The sequence below is a fragment of the Odontesthes bonariensis genome, chromosome 18 (genome assembly GCF_027942865.1).
Source record: "Odontesthes bonariensis isolate fOdoBon6 chromosome 18, fOdoBon6.hap1, whole genome shotgun sequence".
In the NCBI taxonomy this organism is placed as follows: Eukaryota; Metazoa; Chordata; class Actinopteri; order Atheriniformes; family Atherinopsidae; genus Odontesthes; species Odontesthes bonariensis.
In genome coordinates this window covers 26957739-26983414 of record NC_134523.1, presented here as the reverse complement: position 1 = coordinate 26983414, position 25676 = coordinate 26957739, and the positions used below count along the sequence as shown (strand labels likewise).

The 25676-nt window shown below is 41.2% G+C and overlaps 2 protein-coding genes across 2 annotated transcripts in view; both read left to right on the top strand.

Moving 5' to 3' along the window:
* The window catches only part of pkhd1l1.1 (PKHD1 like 1, tandem duplicate 1), an 82468-nt gene extending 72746 nt beyond the window's left edge, over positions 1-9722 (top strand). Inside the window, exons 69-77 of the mRNA XM_075449038.1 lie at positions 313-545; positions 686-850; positions 5172-5329; positions 5417-5552; positions 6508-6852; positions 6940-7088; positions 7170-7316; positions 8644-8797; positions 8920-9722. Of these exons, the coding sequence (XP_075305153.1) occupies positions 313-545; positions 686-850; positions 5172-5329; positions 5417-5552; positions 6508-6852; positions 6940-7088; positions 7170-7316; positions 8644-8797; positions 8920-9155 (1723 nt within the window). The 3' untranslated portion in view covers positions 9156-9722. The remainder of the gene's footprint in view (positions 1-312; positions 546-685; positions 851-5171; positions 5330-5416; positions 5553-6507; positions 6853-6939; positions 7089-7169; positions 7317-8643; positions 8798-8919) is intronic.
* Positions 9723-10284: 562 nt separating this feature from the next.
* gdf6b (growth differentiation factor 6b) lies at positions 10285-13303 on the top strand. The gene is made up of 2 exons (XM_075449766.1): positions 10285-10638; positions 12350-13303. Exons 1-2 carry the CDS (start codon positions 10299-10301, stop codon positions 13240-13242), a joined length of 1233 nt encoding a protein of 410 aa, XP_075305881.1. The 5' UTR covers positions 10285-10298; the 3' UTR covers positions 13243-13303.
* Positions 13304-25676: the final 12373 nt, after the last annotated feature.

Sequence of the window (25676 nt, the reverse complement as noted above, 5' to 3'; positions counted from 1 at the left end):
ATATTTATATAGGTGTATTGTAGTTACGATATTTACAAACTTAAAAAAACTTACTTACTTAAAAAAGTATTGTACTTCTTCCCATTCCTTTTTCGAACAATGTGTGGTGTTTTGTTATGTATTAGCACTTTATGTGATTGAATTTTTTTTTAATTTCACTTTTTCTTTCTTTTGAATGTACAAATAGTTACATACATTTTCTTTTCTATAAATGTCCGAAAATAAAACAATCTATCTATCTACTCAAGTGTTTGATGAAATTTTGAATGAAATGAAGTAAAAATCTGTAAATTTTGCATTTTTCCGCCTCAGGAAAGTGAACCCAGCTGACTGTGTGGACATGGAGTGCGATGCGAAGAAGAAGACCTTGTTGAAGGACCTCGACGGGTCGTTCCTGGGAGCAGTGGGAGCTGTGGTGCCTCAGTCCGAGTACGAATGGGGAGGAGATCCCAGAAGGGGCCTGGGCGACTATCGCATCCCCAAAGTCATGCTCACTGCGCCCAACGGCAGCCGGATCCCGGTGGAACAGATCGCTCCTCAGAAAGGTAAATAAATATTTGGATTCTGACGTCTCCTAACTGGGCTGAAGCTGGAACAAAAGCAGAAGAACAACATGTGTTGAGCTTTCTTCAGTGAATCGTCGACATTATCAGAAGAAATGAAACTCCTGAAATGATGTTTTCAGGTGTGATCAGGAAAAACTGCACCTACGTGAGCTCTTGGCAGAGCTATAAGTGCTTCGGGCTGAACTACAGGATGGTGGCGATCGAGAGCCTCGACTCGGACACAGAGACCAGACGCCTCTCCCCCGTCGCTGTGCTCGGAGACGGTTACGTGGATCTGATCAACGGTGAGGTTCCAACGGGATTTAAAGGGACAGTTCGCCTCTTTTGACATGAAGCTGTATGACATCCCATATCAGCAACATCATTTCTGAACATTTTCTTACCCCCTGCTGCGTCCTGTGAGCAGAGTTCCAGCCTCGTTTTGGTGTTGATGAAGGTAGTCCGGCTAGTTGGCTGGGGTTTAAAATATAATGCGTCTTGCTTCTCAAAACAATATGCGTTCAAAAGAGTAATAAATCAAATCAAAAAATCGTTCTCCAGGAAAAAGTCAGACCTCACAATCGCTTGGCCCTATTTTCTCTCCCTTCGTACACTGAAAAAAACAACTCATAAGATTTACTTAAAAAACCTTTTGTAAGTATTTGCACTCAAATGATTTTAGTAATACTTAATGCTGCAATATCAAGTAACACTCACTTGCCAGTATCAAGTAAATTTTACTTACCATAAAACATAACAGTTTTGAAGATATTAAGTAACATTTACTTAATTACATCTAAGTTTTAAGTTATATTTATTTAAACAAATTAAGTAAACTCTACTTTTTTTCATAGGCAGGAACATCATTTTACTCAAAATTTTAAGTAAATGTAATATATCTGTAGTATTTGCTGTTATGAAGTAACTTAGTAGATAACGATACACTTTCAGAGTAAAGGTTATGTAGTATTTCTAGGTTTATGTACATACAACTATTAAACATTTAAATTGTATGAGGAAACCAAAGTAAAACTTACTCTTCCCCCATAATTCATGTATTACGTGAATAAAATGTTTAATTTTACTTAAGAAGCTCTACTGAATCTTAAAAATACAAGGTAGAAACTATGACAGTTACTCTAATAGAGTTTACTTCGCCAAAAAGTCACTTTTTTCAGTGTATCACTGCCTGCTGTGCAGACCGAAGTGCAGACCGAGCAGTCCCCTGCTTCCGAGCAGCAAACACCGTAACAGGTGCGGCTGTCGGCAGCACGCAGTGATACGAAGGGAGAGAAAATAGTGCTTTTTGTGGCCATTTATGTTTGTAAATCATAAGTTCTATCAATTGAGTTTTCTTTGGGCAGTTAGAATATACTTTAGTTAGTTTGGAATCAAAATCTGTAAATAAGTCTGTCACAAGGCCGGTATACATGGCGACATGACCAAGTATTAAGAAGTTTAGCTGCAGGTATTGAAGATAAACGAAGGCAGGTAAACTTAGGAGGGTCCAAGGTACAGAGAGTTGCAATTCAGTTTGTTCAAGAGGGGGAGAAAGTTAAAAAGACGATAAGGAGGCACGGCAGCTTGGAGGATGCTTGTGATTGGGAGATTCAGGTAGATTTAGGAAATAAGCTCGTTGTTCCCCAGGAGATAGCCTCTACACATCTAAGGCCTGATATAGTCTTGTGGTCTAGGAGTAGAATGAGAGTCTATTTCATAGAGCTGACTGTTCCTTGGGAGGAAATGGTAGAGGAAGCATATGAAAGGAAAAAGCTTAGGTATGTGGAGTTGGGGGCAGAAGCAGAGCAGCGAGGATGGAAGGTTAGAATTTGTCCAGTGGAAGTAGGATGTAGAGGATTTGTTGCAAAGTCTGTTGTCTCATTGTTGAGGGAGCTGGGTGTAAGTGGACAGAGTGTGAGAAAAATAGTGCAGGAGGTTTCAGATAAAGCATTACAATCCAGCCAGTGGATTTGGATTAGAAGATGCAATAGCAGCTGGGGGCCCAGCAGGGGGAGCACTTAGGGTAAACAGACTTTTGAAAAACCAAAGAAGAAGTTCAAGCTATTTAAGTGGAGGGTTTGGCACATGTGATCCTTTTGAAACCAGGCGGCCATTTTGGGTGAGTTGGCTTGGAGTGAGTTGTATGGATTTGTTTTTGCTGGTATTTTAGTGATTATAGGTAGTGATGGCAAAATGAGGCTTTGTGAACCAATGAGGCTTTCCAGCCCAAAGGTTCGCCAAAAGGTTCATTACCCGAAGCCTCATTGAAACGGTCTCTCTAGTGACACCTGCTGTGCAAAAGGAATATATGACAGACTAAATTAACCCTGAGTTAGAGCATCCTGCAATATAAAATAAACAATTGTTGTCACTGTGTCTCAATGAAAATAAATGTGTGAAAACTGCATATATGGAAGTATTATTGAGTGCTATGGTGTTGATCACTCAAATGAAATATATCAATGATGTACACTGACTACAGTGCTTATGGAACTGGGAGTATGAAAGTGCTTATGGGACCGGGAGTCAGGAATAAACTGTAACAGAGCAGTATGGGCAACAAGACAAATATAAGTTATTGGTTTTTATTTAAAAAAAATGTGTCAATAACGTTGCGGTTTAATATGCCCAGAAGAAAAAAGAGCGACAACAACTACCGAACTATGTTCTTCTCTCGAATAAACACACCTGCACCGCGGGCTTTAGTAGAAAAAAAACGCTGAGTCAGGATGCAGCGGCTCAGTCAGAAGAGCAGTGAAATACACGCGAGTCACTATTTGTCCTACTGTAGCCTTTTTGTATTTTTTTTTCATAATCATTTTTCATTTTCTCCCGTTCTAATCCAATGGCTCGGGTCGCGGTGCTGATCTCCGCAATTTGAAGCCTTCAGTTCGTATTGATGATTCAAATTATTATTTTACAGTAGGCCTACAGTAGTTATTTGTGAAAAAAAAAATAAAGGTTACTACCGTACTTCACGGATTTCGCCTATCACGGGTTCTTTTTGGAATGTAACCCCCGCGAAAAACGAGGGTTCATATCCTATATTACTATTCTAACACCATTCTAACCTAATTACGATATATTCTAATGCAGTATAATAATAATAATAGATGATATGACTGATATAATAACTGAACTTAACCACTAACTCTGATACAACCAACGCACACTCTACCTCTCACCAATACCAAACGCCAACTCAAAACCCTCGAAGTGCCGCAAGGTTCAAATCCTTTTAATGCGATAGTGACGCTCAAAATGAATCAGTGACGTGTACACTGAATCCGAGGCCTCCTTTGTCATCAGTCACGTGATTTTTATGGAAACGATACAAGCCTCGAACCAACGCTTCATCTGGCTCGCCCCTTTTTGCTCGACACATGCTCCGAGGCCTCGCTTCAAACGCCACATCACTAATTATAGGACTATTTAGGTGAGTTTGTCTGCTGAATCTGCTAGTGTGTCTTGTCCTTCCTCCACCTCTGGCACCCTCTATATTTTCACTACCCCTACCCGAACCAGGGTTTGAATCCCATTCCTGCTTTTCTTACCTCTTTTATTTCTTCCCCCTACCCGAACCAGGGTTTGCATCCCCACCCCGCTGTAACTGGTGTGCAGTTGGTGAGAGGCTGAGGTAGATTATGGTCATTGTGGTGTGAGGGGCAGTGTTGGCTGGCATTAGGGGGGTGACTCTGGGACGCCAGTGGTCATTGTCTAGCCTCCTAGAGGTGTCGTGGGCCCAACTAGACGAAACACTGATGAAAGGAGGTTCCCACCTGATGACCCCAATGATATGTTGGTCAGCACTGCTCATTGATCTATATAATACGGAGTGTAGGGAATTATTCACTGAGTCTGGTCCTTTATTTTATTTTATTTTATTTTTATTTTCTTTAGCACAAGTTTCTTGTGTTTATATTGAAATTATATTTGAAGTTGTTTAGATTATTTTGGTAACTTTCAGACCCTCCCATTAATCAGAGAGATTAAGAACACACCGGGGGGGCGTGTTGGAGGAGCTTTTTGTTGGTCAGATGTCCGCTGTGAAGACGGGAGGTTTTGGTAAAATGATTTTTTGACCACTTTTTGAGCTCGTAAGATCAGATTAAGTTAACTTCCGTTTTTCATCTAAGTTGTAAGAGATGTTTAGTTATTGTTTTGTTCTTATTTTTTGTTGGAAATAAACTCCATATATTTTTTAAACAATCAAGTCGGAAGTGCAAGAATCAAACCACCTGTTGCCCCCCACGGCCTTTCTTAGAAAATGTAGTTTGGAAACTTAGAAGGCCGCGACACAGCGCCAAGAGATTGTGAGGTCTGACTTTTTCCTGGAGAACAATTTTGTGATGCAAATGTATTACTCTTTTGAACGCATATTGTTTTGAGAAGCAAAACGCTTTATTTTTTTAAACCCCAGCCAACTAGCCGGAACTACCTTCATCAACACCAAAACTTGGCTGGAACTCTGCTCACAGGACGCAGCAGGGGGTAAGAAGATGTTCATAAATGATGTTGCTGATATGGGATGTCATACAGCTTCATGTCAAAAGAGGCGAACTGTCCCTTTAAGTCTGCTCAGGAACACGGGCGGAATACGTTTTGAATTTGCGTGTGTGTGTCCAGGCCCTCAGGATCACGGCTGGTGTGCAGGCTACACCTGCCAGAAGAGAGTGTCTCTGTTCCACAGCATCATGGCCACCGGCCACGCCTACGACGTCTTCTTCACCAGCGTCAGCCCACAGAAACTCCGCCTCATGATGCTCAATTCTGACCCATCTGAGGTCAGTGCACACCTCAGTGCTGCTCCGCTGTGGTTCGTTTTTGGTCTTTCACTTCTAACTAAGCGTCTCTCTGTTGAACATGTGCAGAGTGTCCTGGTGTCGGTCTTCTACTCCAATCCTCAGAGGTTGGATGTGTATGTCGACAACGCGCTGGTTGCTCCAACTAATGCCGACTGGAACGATGACAAAACCGACTACACCCTGATGAAACCAACGCACCCAAGTATGCGTTACACTAGGGCCGGGCATCGATAAAACATTTTAATCTAATTAATCACATGATTTCCCTGATAAATCACGATTAATCACATTTGTACGCAAAATCCAAAAATGAATCCAAAAGTAGTGTATAGCCTTTAGCATTTAGTTTTGTTTCAAATCTGCTGCCATATGAATGAAAGCATTTTGAGGCAGTGTGTCCCATATTCTTTGCATCTTTGGCAAATATCTGCTGAATAGTTTGACTAAATTAAAAAATATTATTTTTCTGACATCTTGTTGAGGGTTGAAGAGGATCCCACAGCTCTCATGCCTAAACTAAAATATGAAGCTAAATCCTGCAGTTGTTAGATTAGCTTAAGGAAGTCGTTAGCTTAGCTTAATGCAACTGTTAACTCAACTTAGTTAGGGTGACCATACGTCCGTATTTCCCGGGACACGTCCGTATTTCACTTCCTGTCCCGGGCGTCCCGTGAAATACGGACATGTCCCGGGAAATACGGACGTATGGTCACCCTAACTTAGTGCAGCCAGTAGCTTAGCTTGGTGCAGTTGTTAGCTTAGCTTAGTGCAACTGTTAACTGAATTTAGTAAAGCCGTTTGCTCAGCTTAGTACAGTTGTTAGCTTAGCTTAGTACAGTCATTAATTTAGCTTAACTTATCATGAGGACAGAGAACACAAAGCCTGTAAAACCAAACCGTTTATTTGTTTATTTGAGTGTTTGTTTGTCTTTGGCTGGAGCTTTGCCAGCTATCTGTCTCCATTTACAGTCTTATGCTAGGCTGGGACACTGTTGGGTGTAACTTCAGATTTAGTACAGTTACAGACATAAGACTGGATCGATTATCACCACTGATTAAAATATTGAGCTTAGTTTGTATATGTCTCTATGCTTTAAGCACTTTACCTACTAAAACTTGAGATTATAAAGTCTTTTTCTCGGTTTTCTTTCCTCCAGATGAGTACATTCCTCAGATGAACGCCACTTTGGGCACCAACTTCTTTGATCAGGACTACAAGATGCTGAAGGTCCTTCTGAGAGGGTCCACACCAGTGGAGATCAGAACTTCTCCAGTTCTCATCCTGGCCTTCAACATGCCTGCCATGTCTGAGGATGAGTTTTTTGGCGATAACCTGGTCCAGAACCTTGCCATTTTCCTCAAAATTCCCTCCAACATGATCCGCATCACCAAGATCATCAGGGAGGATGGAGGGGCACGGCGCAGGAAAAGATCCACCGGCGTGTCGGTGGAGGTAGAGATCCAGAAACCTCCTGTGCAGCAGGCCACCAACAGCACCAATGGTTAGTACCCAGAGGAAACGTCTTTTAAGATGCGCCAGTTCAGCAGAAAACGTGGAAATCCCTTCTGTACGGTGGCTGTCTTTTCAGACGAGGACTTCCTGTTGTTGAAGAGCATCGCTGATGATCTGGGTCAGGCGGCAGTTTCTGGGAACCTCAGTCGGTCCATTGGCTTTAACGTCTCCTCGTTGGGCATGACTACGCCTCCTCCACCCTCTTCAGACCCCAGCTGGAAAGAGGTGAACCAGAGCAACATCTGCTCTCTGGAAGCTAAAACTGAAAATTGTGTTTTACTGATGATTATCTACTTTAAACTTCAGGTGGCAACAGATGAAGCGACGAGAGAAGAACCTAAAACCAACTATGTGTCCAGGTTGGCCAACCTGCTGCTGGTGGACGAGCCAATAGCTGGCGAGTTTGTTGGTCCTCTTCATCAGCAGCCAAGTCTGATGGCTGTGGATGAGCAGGTGGGACCCCCATACCAGTCCAAACAGACATATCAGCACAGCTGGTGTGAAAGCTGATCTTTAAAACTGGGGTTTTAAGGGTTTTTTTTGGACTTTTTCATAATTTATTAACATTTACTTAGAATTATATTTATAAAAAAAGCCATTTTTAGCTTTTTTCGATCCAATATAGGAAGTCTGCATTTGTCACTGCTTCACTGCTACATGCTTTCTTTATTATTGTTATTTGGAGGCATCTGAAATAATGCGAACAAGACCAATCAACCTACATCTTGGTTTAAATAGAAAAACATTTCCCCTTAATTATTATATGATTCTAAGCCATCGTTTACACAACATAATCAGGAATAAATACTATGGTTCAGTAAAGTATGATGACACTTTTATCTTATTTTGTCTTATTCAATTTTGTTGTATTTTATTGCTTTCACTGTTCTTTTATTGTTTTTATTAGTCTTTACTTATTCTTCTCTTTATTTATTACCTGCTGTAAAGCACTGTGGTACATCATAATGATTGTTTGTAAATGGCTGTATAAATAAAGTATATTTACATTTACATAGAGAGTAAAACCGGGGAAAAGTAAAGTACACGACTGAGACACTTGTAGTGTGAAAACGTGTTCAGAATTAGATTTTACCTGGATTGGGCAGGATAAAAACTCCTTTAAAAAAGAGTTTGCTAAGAAATCCACTTTTTAAACAGAGAGTCAGGCTGGGAGTGTACCTCCTTTTAATTTGGGGTTTTAATTGTGTTTTTCTGATGGCCACCTAGTGTGCTTCTTCAGAAATTAATAAATGTAAATGTAGTTTATTTATACAGCCCTTTACAGACAATCCTTACGATGTACCAAAGTGCTTTACAACAGGTAATTAATAAAGAGAAGAATAAGTAAAAAAAATTATAATAATACTAAAACTTTATACTAAATATACTAATATAATATACTAATATATATAATACTATAATATAAAAATACAAATACAAATGAATGATATACAAATATAATATATATAATCTACTAAATAATAAACTATATACTAAAAGTACGCCAGATGCAATTTGAAGGTGAGGCAGTTTTAGGCGATAATGTCCTCAGTTCAGGTGCTTTTTTTGTTTTTTAAATACTTTCTCTGTAACATCAACCAAATATTTACCTCTTATTCTTTCCATGTTGGGCGTTTACATCCTGTTTCGTACACCAGCAGGTTTGAGGTGTGAGGGATGCCCTCAGCAGATCCAGTGGTCTGCGGGAGTGTAGGATAAAGAAGAAAGAGGAATGTTTTCTCCAGCAGGGTCTGAGTTTGTGCTGTGCTGCTGTCTGCAGGGTAACTGCGTCTCTGTGGGGGTGACCTCTCTCACGGTGACGGCCACTCTGAAGGATGCCGGTGGAAACATGGTGGACGGGCTGCAGGGAAACACCAACATCCTGTTCAGCACCTGCTGGGCCAACTTCACCGGCCTGTCCATTCTCAGCGCCGGTGCGTTCACGTTTCCTCGGCAACCCCAAAAAGAATATCTGATGTGTTGTGAAGTGAAAACTTCAAAGATGGATTTAATAAAACAAACATGTTGTCAATAATCGCTCCTCGTATTCCCGCAGGGGAGAACCTGACCGTCGTCTTCACTTTGACGGAGTGGGACGCCGAGTCCAGCGCCTTCTCCGTCAGGGACGCTCCCTCCACGGCGGCCCCGACGACCGGCTCGACCACGGAGCAGCAGCCCACCACCGACGACAGCATCTTCAGCTCCAGCGCCGCGGTGACCGCCGGCAGCCTGTGTCTCATCAGCGTCATCTACGAGGTGGCGTGCTGCTCGGGCAGCATCCCCATGTGTTAGCTCCTCAGTTAAACGGGTTTCTTTTCTCATGTGTCTGTGCATGAAACCTGCACGGAATTTATCTTGTTTTCAAATCCATTTAAATCCTTTTTATTTGTTTCTCTTTATATTCTTTTATGTATTTTTAATGCTTCTTCCACTCCCTGCTGCAATGCTTTTATTTTTATGTGAAGCACTTTGAATTATTTTGTTCATGAAATGTGCTACAAATAAATCTGATTTGATTTGAATGGGTTTTAGAAGGGATATCTCAACTTATATTCAAATGAAGTACTCTGCTGGGTAAAACTTGATGAGGTTTTTTGTTGTTATTTCTTTGGGTACTTTTTGGTTCTGTGTGTTTGCTTTGATCACATATAGAAACTCTCTCTCTCTCTAGAGATATATATATATATATAGAGAGAGAGAGAGAGAGAGAGAGAGAGAGAGAGAGAGAGATCCAACAGGTGTGATAGTCCACCTGAATCTGAAGGAAATCAGGAAGTTTTGACACTGTCCTTAACACTGTTGCACTTTATTGATTGTTTTAAACTAAATTCTCTGTTCAATAAATCTTTTTCCACGATCGATCAGTGTGTCAAATGTTTTGACAGTGTGGACGCTGTCCACGGTGCTGAAGGACGTCGGCTGGCTGCGTGGCTCCTGTTTTCACACCAGAACCATATTTCTGTTCGTCCACTAGAGAGCATCCTGTCGTTGCACATTAAGGCTCCGGCTGTGAGATTTAAGCTGCTGCCTGAACAGAAAAAAAAACACCTGAACATTAAAGTCTCACTGTGGATATTCATCTGGGTTGTGTTTAAGAGGGTTTTATTAGAAAATAAGTGTTTAAAGGCTGCAGATATCGACCCGCATCTTCTTCTTTTTTTTTTTTTTTTTGCGTACATCTGCCTTTTCCGCACAGAAGGGAGGCGTCGGGCGACGGAGGAACAATTAGTTTTACAGCCTTAATTTGCTCCCTGCTTTCAGCCCTCCTGGTAACAGCGTAATGTGGGCGTGCTCTCGCCCCCTTTTCTGTAACTTTGCACCGCCTGTCCTCCCGAGCTGCGCGCACTTGGCGGAGCCGCCACTTGCTGCGGAGTAGATGCAGCGTTCTGGTCCCCAGGCCAAAGCTCAGGCTCCGGCTCTGATTCAGACCAGAGGATGGGTTTCTATCTCTTCGCTCTCCTCTGCGGGGCTCTTGTTTTTGTGTGGGAAATCCCCTGTTTCCAGACTCTCGCTATTTTCCCTCCAGCCGCCGCGAAGAGCAACAAGATGCCGAAAGGTTTCAAAGGGCAAGAAGCGTCCAAGTACTCTAAGGAGTTTTACGCGCCGCCGTCACTGGATAGAAAAACCACGTCCAAGGACTTCATCGAGCCTCACGATTACATGCTGTCGATTTACAAAACCTTTTCCACCGCGGAGAAACTGGGACTCAATGCGAGTTTTTTTCGGTCTTCAAAAGCTGCAAACACTATTTCAAGTTTTGTGGACAGTGGACAAGGTACGTGGAGCTGTGCTGCGCAGCGGCGGTCCTGGCTAGATTTACGCCCTGGGCGAACCATCCCTTGATGCCCCCCCCCCCCCCCCCCCAAAAAAAAAAAAACTTCCCCACCACCAACACAACAACATATTATATTATTTGTATTATTTTGTTATATATAATCTTAAATACAAAAAGGTACAAAAAGATACCACATGTAGCTTACAAGGTGCCACGTCAATGTATATCAAGGCAAGGCAAGTTTATCTGTACGGCACAATTCAACTACAAGGTGATTCAAAGTGCTTTACAGATACATTAAAACAGTAGAAATAAAAAGCATGATTTAAGTTTTAAACAAAAAAGAAAGAAATAAGAACAATAGATAAAATCAGAAGTTAAAATGTGATTAAGTTTTGAAACTCAAGCTTCAGATTTGGAGCTTTATTCAAATGCAGCTGAAAATAGGTGTGTCTGTTTTCTATAAGAAGTTTTTTAAGTTATTGAATATCGCATATAGCTCATAACAATAAAAAAAAATCCACAGTCGGGACTTCTTGTTGTGTTGCAAACACAAACCAGTCCAGGTTGCCTTTGGGTGAAATTAGCTGCATGACATGATGCCTCAATTCTAATTCTAGTTCAGCAAAACTAAAAATCAAATACAGTCGTGGCTAATAGCAAAATATTAGCATGAGGCTAACAGATAGCCTATAGCCTACGTCACTCATAGAAATTTGCATCCCTTTATCTTTTACCCGTTTCTCCTCTTCTTCTCTTTCTAAACTGGGCACCTGATAGCTTCTTTGGTCTTTCACCATGATGATGATCCATGATGACTCCACATTACCTTTGCTTTTCCCATTAACGCCGTCCGTTCACCCGTCAATCAACCGGAGTTACGTGACGTAAACACATTCACGGAGATGACTGCACAGATTTTTTTATGTTTTACATTTTCTATGTAATCCAGTTAATTACATGAAGGTTTATGGGTCTATGTTCATTTTAGGAATGAAATACAGTTTATTTGGATTGGAAGCAGTTTGTGTTGTGTGGCCTGGGATCAGTCTACTTTTTTTTTAGGGCACCCTGGGCGGTCGCCCACATTGCCCATAGCAAGAACCGGCCCTGCTCCCATCTTTATGAATTTATTTTCACACATCTGGATTTTCATCATGAACTCTAAATCTATTTATACCTGCTGTTTGTCGACGACTCTGTTTGGCTCAAATAGTCCTTTCTGTGCAGTTTTAGCAGCCGTTTCATCGTATTAGTCCTTTGATTGCGCTGAATCTTCTTTTACTCATATTTCGTGGGGGTTTTTATGAACTTTGGGATCATTTTCTTCTCACTTAAAACTGATTTTGCATGTATTTTACTCATTTTCTTATTAATCAGAGAAGTCTTGTAGTTGCTCTGCACGTTCTTCCACCTTATTCTTCTTCCTCAGGTAATTAACCGTAAAACTGTTAGCGAAAATGTCTATGTTAATTTTAGGAATGAAATACAGTTTATTTGGATTGGAAGCAGTTTGTGTCGTGGCCTGGGGTCAGTCTAACCTGCTGCTGCCTGTATGTGAGTGTGTGTGGAAGTGAGTCAGTCTCTGTCTCCTGTTTTAAATCAGTGCAGACAATAGTGGGATTTTTCCTGTTAGATTCCACATCTCTTTGGTATGTATATCATCTCCATGAGAATTCATCTGACCCTGGCGTTTTAATCCTTTCCACAGATGACCTCCCACTCTCCCCTCTGAGGAGACAGCAGTATCTGTTCGACGTCTCAACCCTCTCTAAAAAAGCAGAGGTGCTGGGGGCAGAGCTCAGGATATACACCAAAGTGTCTGGGAATTTCAGGATATCGGAAACGGAGCCTGTCGACGTCCAGCTCCTCTCCTGCCACGACCGGCAGCTGCTCGACTCCAGAAGCCTGGACCTGCAGGATTCCCACGGGCCAAAGTGGGAGGTGTTGGACGTGTGGGAAATATTCAAAGAGCGACAGCACCTCAGCCACGGGAAGCACTTCTGTCTGGAGCTCAGGGCCACGACGGACAGCCCTGAGAGGGAGCTGGACCTGCGCCTCCTGGGCCTGCAGCGGCACGGGAGGCCGCAGCAGAAGAAGGCCATCTTGGTGGTCTTCACCAGGTCGAAGAAGAGGCAAACCCTGTTCAGTGAGAGGAGGGAGGGCCGAGCGTTGCTGGGCCTCGAGAGGAAAACCACAGAGAAGGGCCCCGGCAGCAAAACCAGCAGGAGACGCAGGACGGCGGCGTCCAAAACCCGCCACGGGAAGAGGCACGGGAAGAAGTCCAAGTCCAGGTGCAGCAAGAAGCCGCTGCACGTCAACTTCAGGGATCTGGGCTGGGACGACTGGATCATCGCCCCGCTGGACTATGAGGCGTACCACTGCGAGGGCGTCTGTGACTTCCCCCTGCGCTCCCACCTGGAGCCGACCAACCACGCCATCATCCAGACTCTGATGAATTCCATGAACCCCAGCAACATGCCACCCAGCTGCTGCGCCCCGTCCAAACTCAGCCCCATCAGCATCCTGTACATCGACTCAGGAAACAACGTGGTCTACAAACAGTACGAGGACATGGTGGTGGAGTCCTGTGGCTGCAGGTAGTGGATCTGACAGGTGTGGTGGTGGTTCCCCCCCCTCCTCTTCATCAGGCTCTTCGGTTAGTGGGAATCAAACAGCATCATAGTTTGTGTTCTGATGAGGCTGCTCCTGAAATATGGACTCACATTAAACCCACACATCTGAAAGGTTTGTTCTTTATATCTCAGACTCTTGTTTTGCATCTTCCCGTCTTGAAAGTCAATCTGGTCACCTTACAGGCAACATTTCCTACTAATTTGTGGACAAATTTTTTTTGCAAAGATTTGAATAAGAAGATTGAGGCCACCCTCGTGTCTTCACATTCAGATGCAGAGCCATGGGGTGGACGGATGCAGCCAGGCTTAAGAGGGTACAGTCAGTAGGGTTACATGGCGCTGAAAGGATCGGATTATTGGCTAAATTACAATCAGAATGAGTCGAGCAAGGGTAATTCTCCTTGGATATATGGCGGTGAATGAATGGGATCAGAACGCAAAGTCTGAGTCACCACGTGCTTCAGCGTCTACAAGCAGGTTTAGAGTGACTTTCAACCCAGTTGTCACATTAAAGTGTCTACATGCACTTAATAACTCAGTCTGATTGTAATTTAGCCAATTATCCGATCCTTTCAGTGCCATGTAACCCCACTGAGTGAAGTTCTTTAAAGGGTAACTCATGTAGGCAACTCATAGAAGTGGAGCTGCATGTAGAAAGACTTGTTTAATCCTTCAGCCTTTCTTTACATAGCACTTCTCATCCAAATTGAATGTTGCACAAGTTGCTTAACAGAGTGAGAAAAAAAAAAAAAGAAACATTCGAAACAATGCTTTCCAACCCCAGCAGCCAGCCAGTTAGCTTAGCATAGCATAGCATAAAGACGGGACATTGGGGTTTAAGAGGGGGCAACTAGCTTGGTTCTTTTTGAAGCTCAGAAAACTGCAGTGTTGCTTCCTCTGACATCATATCCATGGGAAGACATGAGAGTGGCCTCCTTTTTCTAAAAAAAAAACACTCATTAAGATGTGTAATCTAACATGCTAATGTCTCACTTTAAAGGAGACACCTGATACTCCACATGGGCTTCTCAAAGTCAAGAAAGGATCCTTACTAACTGTTTCCAGGATGCCAGCTTATTAAAACCTCACTGTTCAAAACGACTGTTCGAATATTAAGGACTCTTTGAAAAAGTTAAGTCTTTGGTTCTGTGAAGTTTAAAAGATGCATCTGTCCGGCTTTGGTGTTCTTAAAGCAATCACAATCCTTTTGCACATGTCCAAGACGGTGCAGACCAAAAATTGACAGATACAATGTGCATTTAAATTTCTTTTGTTTGTCTTCACCATTGTAATGTACTCCATCAAAGCACAGCACAATATAAATGACCAGCATAAATGGCTGCTAAGTAGCCAGCTAATTGCTATAAGCTAGTTAGCATGCTTTTGTTTTTTTTTTGCTTTGTTTCTTTTTTTAAACCATTATTGTGTGACTCGGGTGTAATTGGCTAACTGTTGGCGTTACATTATGCTGGTTAGGACCTTTCTAACGTGTTTTCTGAATGCAAGGAAAAGTCTCTCTTAGCTAAAGACGGGTCAGACTTTGAAGGTCCCGTCCTACCCAGGAAGTACCCTTGACTTAGAGAAGCACCTTTGGAGAAGCCTTTCATCATTAGTGCAAAAGGTATAACTCTTTGGGGCAGTCTTTTACCCCCCTGCTCTTCCTCCTTTGAGGCATTAACACTAGGGATGGGAATCGAAAACCGGTTCTTGTTGAGAACCGGTTCCCAGTGTTTCAATTCCTTGGAATCATTTTGCAATTTTGCAATTTTGCAAACGATTCCCTTATCGATTCCAGTGGGTGTGAATGGCGTCCAGTGCAGCCAACAGTAAACATGGCGCGGTACAAACGCTCGAAGGTTTGGTTACACTTTCCTAAAAAAGACGACAACAGGGCAACTTGCAAAGTGAATATTTCACCAAAGGGAGGAAATACTACCAACATGCAATACAATGAATGAATGTCGCGTTTTCGATCTGCTCCGGACTAACGTTGGTGAATCTGAACCCAGCAGCAGCAACGTTAGCATGTCCTCGGCTAACACTGCAGGTGACTAACAAACACTGCCTATCATGTTAGTGACATTTGCCTCATCGTAAAACCTGCTATTAGTAACGGTTAAGGTTAAATGAATGCCTTCTCAGTCATTACATTTACATGAAATCATGAGAGACAGAGCCTGACTGGCTCAGAGCCAGAGGCTGGTGGTACTACCCCCAGTTCACGTCTACTTCCAGCTTCTCCTTTCACCAGAGCAGGGAAGAGTTCAATTACCCAGGCCATGATAGACCAATGTGGACCTCACCGTTGTTGGGTTTGTAAGGTCATGACTCGTGTTACTTCTAAACTGAACAAAGTTGATGCCAATCGACCGTTTTTCCCCCCAAATGAAAATCGATAAGGGAATCGATAAAGAACCGAATCGTTAAGCAGAATCGAAAATGGAATTGGAATCGTAAAAATCTTATCAATTCCCATTCCTAATTAACACTGTGTAAAGTTTTGGACTGCTAACACTAAAAGCAAACAACTTTTGAAGAAGTTTGTCCACTAAAAACACTCAGGTCTCCCCCTTCTTTCAAAGAAGTGTCGCAGTTTAGCCGTCATTCTGAATTTGTGTCAGATTTCACTCAAAAGGATTGAATATTGTCCAGCGAATATTCCCCCCCGGCCAAACCGACTGACCTTTTATACTCGGTTTCTTCTGTAAACCAAGGCCCCATCTACACGTAGCCGGGTATCTGCTAAAACAAATATATTTTTCTACGTTTGGACCTGTCATCCACATGAAAACGCATCGTAAACGAATATTTTTAAAAACTCCGGGCAAAGTGAAGATTTTTGAAAACTCCGTTTATGCATTTGCGTGTAGACAGAGATAACCGGAGTTTTGCGTTTTCGAACATCACAATATGCGCCAAAACAACAACAAATCTGCTCTGACGTCAAACGTGCGACCTTTGTTTACTGAAGAAGCATGGATGTCTTGAGAACTGTGGTGGTTATTATTGTGCAGGCGCTGTTTACTGCCTTGATTTTAAACGCCCAAGTCGTACTCCCAGAGGAATGGCGTGACAATTTCCACACGTCCCGGTCCTCACTCCTGTTGCTGTCCGAATTATTACGTCCTCATATCGAGGGGCAGTCCACTGTCATACATGCGATCACCTGTCAGTGTGCTCAAAAATCTTGCGTGCACACTTTATTATTTAGCTGACGAGGGCAGATTACGCAAAACAGCAAATGCATTTGGGTTGTCAAGACAGGTGGTCTCAAACATTGTCAGTGATTGAAAACGCAGATGTTCGGTTATGTGTGGAAGATTTTTTTTCGAAAACGAGGTAGTGTGGATACAAATTATTTTATAAACGGAGGGGGGGGAAATGTTCGGTTTTAAAAATACCCGGCTACGTGTGTACATAGCCTAAATGATGAACTTCAGGTAGACATTTTTTTCCAATAATGGAAACCTCAAGGGAAGCAGGTTTCAGGACCTGACACAGCTGATGACTCAGGGAGGCGCGCAAAAACACACTTTTTCAGATTAAACCATTGTCCAAGCATCAACGCCAGAACCAGCGCAGGGTTTCTCAACCATTTACTTTTGTGTGAGATTGCATACATTCAGTAATTTTCTCTGCATTGCACTGATGTTTGAAAAGAGGTACCATGTGTAAATATTTGATATGGGAATAATAATTTATGCTCTGTGAATAAGTTATTGCTTTTATGTTGTCCACTTAGTTCTGTTGCAACTTCCAGACGGCACGAGTGACACATCTGGATGTTCAGGTTCAAATAAAAACATACGGGCCATATTTTGTTCTAGAAATGTGACAAAAATCCTCTGCTGGCACACTGTGAAATATCAGAAACTATCTGTATCTTTGATTTATATATAAATAGGAAGTAATTAATCACCAAAGAAAAAAAATCGTGTTTTGTTTGGTGGATTTATCTAAAAAAAAAGGCAGTTTTAAACGATTAGCAGCACATTTTAACTTCATACCTGTGTTTTAAATTATTAACCGGAATAAAGAAAAGTAACATGTCGACTAAAAAAAGAGAAATGAAGGAATAGTTCAGTGTCGTGCCACAACATGTTTGTGTTTTATTTGAACCTCTCTTTGGAATCCAGCATCAAATGATGTGACACATTATGTTAAAGTATAAAATAATCAGCTTGTTTAACCAAACGAATTTATTCTTATAAAATGTATGAAGTGTAAGATGTATAGAACAACAGGCGAATTAAAACAACTTCAACTTGAAATGTTTCTGAAGTCTGAATTTATCTTTATTTTTGTCCGTTTTACTGCAAATAACATGATTAGGGACAGTGCTTGTTCTTAAAGTTTTACTCATTTTCAGCTCATTGTTTTTATTTCAGGGTTATTATTATCTATTAAAGGCTCTTCATGCATTCTCATTATGTCAAGAAATGCCCACTCTCCTCTGATTGGCCAGATTTCGGAAGCCTGAAAAGAGGAATAATGCTTTTACTTTGTGGGATTGTGGGAAAGTTAGAAATCTCAGGCTAATATTGGACTCAGACCTGAACTTTAACAGCCATATTAAATCAGTAACATCAGCAGCTTTTTACCATCTAAAAAACATCGCCAGAATCAAAGGAATAGTGTCTAAACCAAACTTAGAAAGACTGATCCATGCGTTTGTCTCCAGCAGGTTAGACTACTGAAAACGGTTCTATTTAGAATAGAATAGAAAAATACTTTATTCATCCCCCAATGGGGGAAATTCAAATTAGTCAAGTAGCTCAAAAGATTATTAATATTTACAATGATTGTATATTAACAACAAAAATAAAAATATAAATTCTAATAAAAAATACTACTACTAACTAATAATAATAATAAATGACTAAATAAATAAAAATAATAAAAAATGATAATTCTTTTTTTTTTTAAAGTCTCACTTATTTAGCTGCTCATGTGACACCTGAAAGTGTTTTTTCTGCACTCTTTGCTTTTAATCTAATTAATCAATTATTATTTGCCGACCCAATGACCTTTCATTCAGTCATATTTAGCGCTACACTGCCTCTTGTATCTTTATTCATTATTATTTACATTCAGATTTAGTTTCAATATTAGATAGATATTATAAAAAGAACAGTTATTTCTAAACCTGATTTAATTTATTCTTGTATGTGGTGTTACATGTTTAGACCACAAGGGGGCATTTCTTTGTCTATATGTCAGTTGAGAATAGGTCAAGGTTCGAATAGAAGAAGAAGAAAAAGTTCAGTTAGAAAAAATAACGTTTCTATTTCGAGTTGAAATTTTGTCGTTGTTTTATTGTCCTGTGATAGTCTTTTTTTGTATCAGTAAAAACCAGAACAGACAACGAGAAGTACGGCTTCGTTTTTACAAGAAGCTGCAGCTAAGTTCCCACACTGCCCCCTACAGGTCACCTAAATATTGCAGGTCGCAGACGCGTAGCGTTAATTTCTGCACACGTGACGTTCCAAACAAACGCAGAATACTCCAGGTAGCCATCATAACCACATGTATCCATGATTAAAATGTTGTATATCTCTGGCCTAAAAGGCCCGGGACACATCAGACCAATAAAATTCAGTTTTCTCTTCATTACAAACAGCAAAAAGTCATCAGTTATTCTTTGTGGTATTTTAGAGTTTGTTGTTTCCTGGAAACAATAAAAACATGTTGATGACTCATCCTGCACCAGTTTATCATCCAATGAGCTGAGGTCATGTGGATTGGTGGGCCTGATCAGGCACCTGGAGCTGACCAATCAGAGCAAGTCAGGCTTGTTCCTGTGTAGACGTTAAATATTTTAAATGTTTCAAAAGCGGTTTAAAAATAAAAAAAATGATAAAAGGTTGGCATCGTCAATATGGGGCAGTAAAAATATTTACGCCGATAAATATTTTAGTACAAAGTATGACTGAATCCTCAAGATACTTTTACTTTTAAACACACTTAGTTGACTTTTTAATTTTAATTTGTCAAAAATATTCCCAAATATGAACATTATTTTTACTGTTAAGTTTCCTCTTAAATCTGCTACACATAATTATGACTACTTATATGCAGTAAAACCTGATTTTCATGGTTTTCTGGGCAATTTAGATGAAAGTATTTCAACATATTGTAGTTAAAACATGCTTATTTTTTTTAGGGCTGGGCGAGTTAACTCGTTATGATCGCGTTAACTGGTTAATTATTTAACACGGATAAATATTTTATTGCGCATTAACGCAGGTTTTATTTAATTTTAAACATATTTTTATTTTGGGATTTTGTGCCTTTAATGGATAGGAAAGTTCAGAGAGACAGGAAGCAGGGGGCAGAGAGAGGGGGAACGACACGCAGCACAGGACCGTCCAATGCGGGACTTGAACCGGGGCCAACTGCAGAAAGGACTATAGCCTCTGTACATGGGGCGCCTGCTCAACCCACTACGCCACGGACCACCCCTGTTTTATTATCTATTTTACTTTGTAAAAGTCTGTTGCTCATAGGCTTTTATTTTGTAAAAGTCTGTTGCTGTCTGCTGCGGAACCGGAAAAGAAAGTAATCGGCGGATCCACCAAACATGAAGAAGGGTACGGAACTTTTACTCGGCCATTTTCATTTTAAAGTTCTTCCAGACGGCGGAGTCGACAGAACCAAAGTCATCTGTAAACTCTGCCAAGTTGAATTGTCTTCTCAGCGTAGTAGTTCCAGTCTAAAATATCACTTAAAGGCAAAACACACAACTGATAGCAGCAAGTCATTCAAGGAAACAGACAGTGGAGCGAGGCTTCTACATAAAAACTACAGAAAAATGCTGATGTTAAAAGTGTGTTTGCACAACAAATGTTATGGCACTTTCATTCATATGGCAGCACATTTAAAATAAAACCAAATGCTAAAACCTATACACTACTTTTGGATTCATTTTTGGATTTCGCATACAAATGCGATTAATTAGATTAATCAGTGAAATCATGCGATAAATTAGATTAAACATTTTAATCGTTGCACCAGCCCTAATATTTACCACTGAAAACTTAGATTAAGCAGCTGAGAGAAATAACAGTGCTGTCTAAAAGTTGCAAATAAACAATATGGGAGTTATTAGTGCTGCAGGGAGTCCATATTTTAAGCCACTTTCCACCAGCAAAAAAGCATTAATAATGAAAATGACAGTGACAATAACCACATGTTGCAGGATTACAGCCCTTCTGTGAGAGATTATCGAGTCTAACGTGTGAAAATTATTTGAGAGAATGCCAATAAATGAGTTAAACTAGAAGTCTGGGTTGAGTATGAACACGGCAGTAATCAGATTAGTCTGCAGGGTGAAAACGGGATGAGCAGACGAGTAGAAAGTTCCGTTTCCGTGTGTGCTGGAGGTCGAGGAGACGGAAATATGTGACAGACAAATAAATGTGCAAATGTAAGGAAAGACCTCCCCTTTCGTCTCGAGCTGCTCTGGCTCTCCTGCTCGTCAGACAATGGCGGTGGAGGATCTCCTCATCAGATTATGCCCTCCTTTTCATCTGTGGGGTCAAAAGTCAAGTGGCCCATTGTCTCTCGGGGCTGTGGACATTAAACAACGTACACATCCCTTTAGAAAGGAGGAGGGTGAGGGCGAGGAATGTGTGCGATGCTCCTGGAGGGCCTCGCTGTCGATCCACCAAACAACAAGGTGAGATATAAAAAAAGGGGGGTTCGAGGCAGCTGCTCGGAGCAGCTACCCGGACAAAAGCCTGGAATGTGGCGTCTCTATAGCGGCATACTGAGGCGTTCCTGCACTGTGTCTCCCTTTGGCAGATTTGCTGTGAGATGGAGCGAAATATTTGCCGGGGAGACAAAGACGGATGTAAATCCAGGGCAGGAATCGGGCCTGTTATCCGAGGAGGGGGGAAAAAGGTTTCTGTTTTCTTTCCGACTTCCCTGAAATGTTTCACACATGTCCAGAGTGCGGCGTGCAGGAAAAAGGGGGCTGAGATCCGGAGCGAGATGTTTCCAGAGAGCTTCAGACCGCCGGAGGATAAAGGATGAGATGCCTTCCCCCTGGAAGGATTTGCATAATCCCAACACGTGTCTCGCCTGTTTGCTTTCAAGTGAAAGTGAAGAGTCTTGTCACCTTGACCCCAATGTTTGCTCTGCTAAACGCAGCCTGTCCGAGGCCTTCTGTGGAAATCCTCTGTGGGAGTCAGATGGAGCCCGACACACAAAAGAAGTGACTTCTGCTGGTCAAATAAATTGTGGTGACGTCTTATTTTGACGTGTTGCTGCAGGGTTTTGCTCTGATCCCAGCAGCTTTTACTTTAATCATCGTTCCCTGTGATATTCAAGTAATTTTTAAGCATTATTTAAAAAAAAAAACTAGGGCTGGGCAACGATTAAAATGTTTAATCTAATTAATCACATGATTTCCCTGATTAATCACGATTAATCGCATTTGTACGCAAAATCCCAAAATGAATCCAAAAGTAGTGTATAGCTTTTAGCATTTAGTTTTATTTTAAATGTGCTGCCATATGAATGAAAGTGCCATAACATTTGTTGTGCAAACACACTTTTAACATCAGCATCTTTCTGTAGTTTTTATGTAGAAGCCTCGCTCCACTGTCTGTTTCCTTGAATGACTTGCTGCTATCAGTTGTGTGTTTTGCCTTTAAGTGATATTTTAGACTGGAACTACTACGCTGAGAAGACAATTCAACTTGGCAGTTTTTACAGATGACTTTGATTCTGTCGGCTCCGCCGTCTGGAAGAACTTTAAAATGAAAATGGCCGATTAAAAGTTCCGTACCCTTCTCCATGTTTGGTGGATCCGCCGATTACTTTCTTTTCTGGTTCCACAGCAGACAGCAACAGACTTTTACAAAATAAAAGCCTGTGAGCAACAGAATTTTACCCCATGTACAGAGGCTATAGTCCTCACTGCAGCTGGCCCCGGTTTGAGTCCCGCATCGGACGGCCCTGTGCTGCGTGTTGTTCCCCCTCTCTCTGCCCCCTGCTTCCTGTCTCTCTGAACTTTCCTATCCATTAAAGGCACAAAAGGCCCCCAAAAAATGTTTTTTAAAATTAAATTAAAAATTAATAAATAAATAAATAATAAAACCTGCATTACTGCGGGATAAAATATTTATCGGCATTAAATAATTAACGAGTTAACTTGCCTAGCCCTAAAAAAAAGGAGCATGTTTTAACTACAATATGTTGAAATACTTTCAACTAAATTGCCCAGAAAACCATAAAAATCAGGTTTTACTGCATATAAGTATTCATTATTATGTGTAGCAGGTTTAAGAGGAAACTTAACAGTAAATAACATTCTATAAAATAACATTCCACTGACAGCTCCCTTGTTGGGGCCATGTTTCCTGTCATGTTTCCTCATTAAACTCTGAAATAACGCTCTTTTAAATGCAGACTCGTTTGAAAATTAAAATTTTATAGGTGTCTGTTTTAGAAATGAGTTTAATTTAATGTTTGAGGTGTGTTTAACAAAGTAAAATAACTTTCAGCTGTTAAATAAAGTTTTGTGACATATTTAATAAACACAAAACACGGGTGGTTTTTTATTTTTACAGGATTTTAGTGTCAGGAGGGGTTACACGAGCGAGTTTTGGAGGATCTGGAGGAGAAGGAGCAGCAAACAGTGTTTCCTTGGAAAACAAAAGCTACTCGGGGTCCAGATTTATGAAAAATGAGATTAAGAAACAAACATGAAGCAAGAAGTGATTAATGTAGGAGATGCTGGAAAACCTGCTGCATTTCTTCAAATTAAAAACAGAGAGAAGAAATTTCAGGGAAATGTTTCTGCTGCCGGATGCTCTCTGCTGTAATCCGCATCAGCTGTGAGGAGTTTCCCCCTCCTTTGTTTTTGTGCATCTTAGCATTTTCTGTGGAAATTCCACCTGAGTTTGTCACTTTTTCCATAGTGAGTGCATTAAAGGCTGAAGACTCATCGTGGCCCAGTAGTGAAACCAGCTCTGGCCTTCCAGACGTTTCACCTGTGATGCTCCAGTTCAGGATGAACAGGCTAATAAACAGATGTTGAACGAGGCCATTAGCCAAGACCCCACGCACCCTCTGTATGCTGAAAACATGCGGTTTCCATCTGCCTTACGCTTCAACTCCAAGTGCTCTTAAACAGAAGAGATTCCTTCATCTCTCCTTCGATTCAAGCACAGCTCTCCTCCATTTTAGTGTTTATTTACTTATTTATCTCTTTATCTAGAACATGATGGAAAAAAACAATGTGAGAGGGTCCATTTTATGGCTTTAATATCATGGTTATGCATCGGTTGTCTGTTCCTGAGCTGCAACCAGCAGCGTTACTCCACAAACGTTTCATTTTGGGGGGCAAAGTCGAGCATCTACAATGAGTATTCAGATTAGTTTATCTAAAAGCCAAGAAGTGACAGATTTGTTTTTATCTACTTTCATCATATTCATGCCAAAGGAGCAGCTGAAACCTTCTCAGTTCAGCTCCAGCAAAAGCACTAAAATGACCTCTGAGGAGGAGGAAAGAGAGGAGACTAAATACTGGAGGGGCTGACGAGCCGAGTGGATGCAGGTGAGTGAATGAGGAACAGGGAACAGGTGGTAAAGTGGACCTTTTAAGTGAGATTCCAAACATATGATCAGTTAACTTTATAGGCAAGGCAAGGCATCTTTATGTAAAGCACATTTCATACCACAGGCAACTCAATGTGGGTTACATAAAGACAAGGCATTTAAAAGAACAGCATAAAGCAGCATAAAAACAAGCAATTTAAAGAGAAAATAAATAGAATAAAAATTTAAACACAGTTAAAGGCAAGGATTAACACAATGGTTCATGATTTTGGATTCAGTTGAATGGGAAGATTATCCATTAGTCATTATTTCTGACTGGAGTTTCAGACTAAAACAAAAAATGAGACGGAGCTAAACATCAGCGTTCTCATTACTACTCAATTCAATTAAAAAAAAACTTTATTTGTCCTCGAGGGGCAATTAAAGGCACATAGAGCAGCAAGCAAGGCAACAATGTAAACACTGGCTGTGTTCGAAACCGCATACTACATACTACATACTGCATACTGCATACTACATACTACATACTTACGATACAATTGGTGCTTTTGTTTTGAAAACAGGAAGTGAACCTACCCTCGTTGTAGCTAGCTTGAAACTGCTGTTTTGACAGGAAATGACGATCGGCGGCGTCACGTCACGTTGCATCTTGGGTAGTTTGAGTATGAGTAGTAACCTCATGATGCATACCCAACATTTCAGAGAATCTAGTGTGCATCCGGGAACTTCTCGCTGACTCAAACTCGGACACTAACTCACAAAGTTAGAATGAGTAGTAGGAGAAGTATGCGGTTTCGAACACAGCCACTAAAACAAGTATAGTCATTGCACAATTATGGGTTAATGTTAAAAAGCTAAGATAGTAGAACCGGGAAACACGATGATAACTAATTTCTAACTTCTAAAATACTAAATACTGAGTGCTGGGGAGCAGCATGATGGGTGCAAAATGGCAAGATAAGGTGCAGTAAGGATTAGCCGTGCAGAGCCTGAGGTAGATGCGTCACAGCTCTGAAATGCAATCAGTCGTGGGTAAAGTGGAAGTGAAGAGTGCATTGTGGGTGTTTAGAGTTTAGGAGCAGCACAAAGGTGGCTTTGCTCTTCTGGGGTCTGCTGACGGGGCAGCGAAACCCGCCTGATGGGAGCCACCCAAACTTTGGGAAGAGAGCGTCAACAGAGATCTGAGAGGTGAACTATGGGATTTAAAGTTAACTTACCTTAGAATATGATCTAAAATAAAAACTAAATCTAATATTTTTAGGACAACAATCTATTGTTGATGTTAAAAAGAGCCTTTCAGCAAGCTGAGGTGACGAATGTCAGAAGTGAACTTTCTGAACATGGAGAATAAAAACCTGAGGAACGAGGCTCTGCAGAGTGAACCAGGCAACAAACTGGAGCTGAATAAAAACAATGAAAGCAGGTAAATCAAGAATAAAACCAACAAACCAGACGACAAAAGGCTTAAAATTCTTTGATCTGGTTATACGGTTTATTTCTGAGCTATTTGTCACAGTAATTAAGATACCACCATCTCACCATCTCTGGTGTGTAAAAGTATTTCTAACAGCTTTTTTTTTTACTTGTTTGAACACATCAGCGTGGGATCACCTTCAGACTTCAGACTGGCACCAACAGAAGGTCACATCAGGTCACATCAGGTCACATATCACTCCAGTCTCGTTTCTCTTCTTTGATTAATTTTAAAATCACAGTTTTAGCTTTTAGGACCCAACATGATCAAGCTCCCCGGTGTATCTCTGACCTGCTAAGACCTCGTTCCTCCTCCTGACCCGGGCTCTAACCCGGGCTCTGAGGTCATCGGGTCAGAGGTTG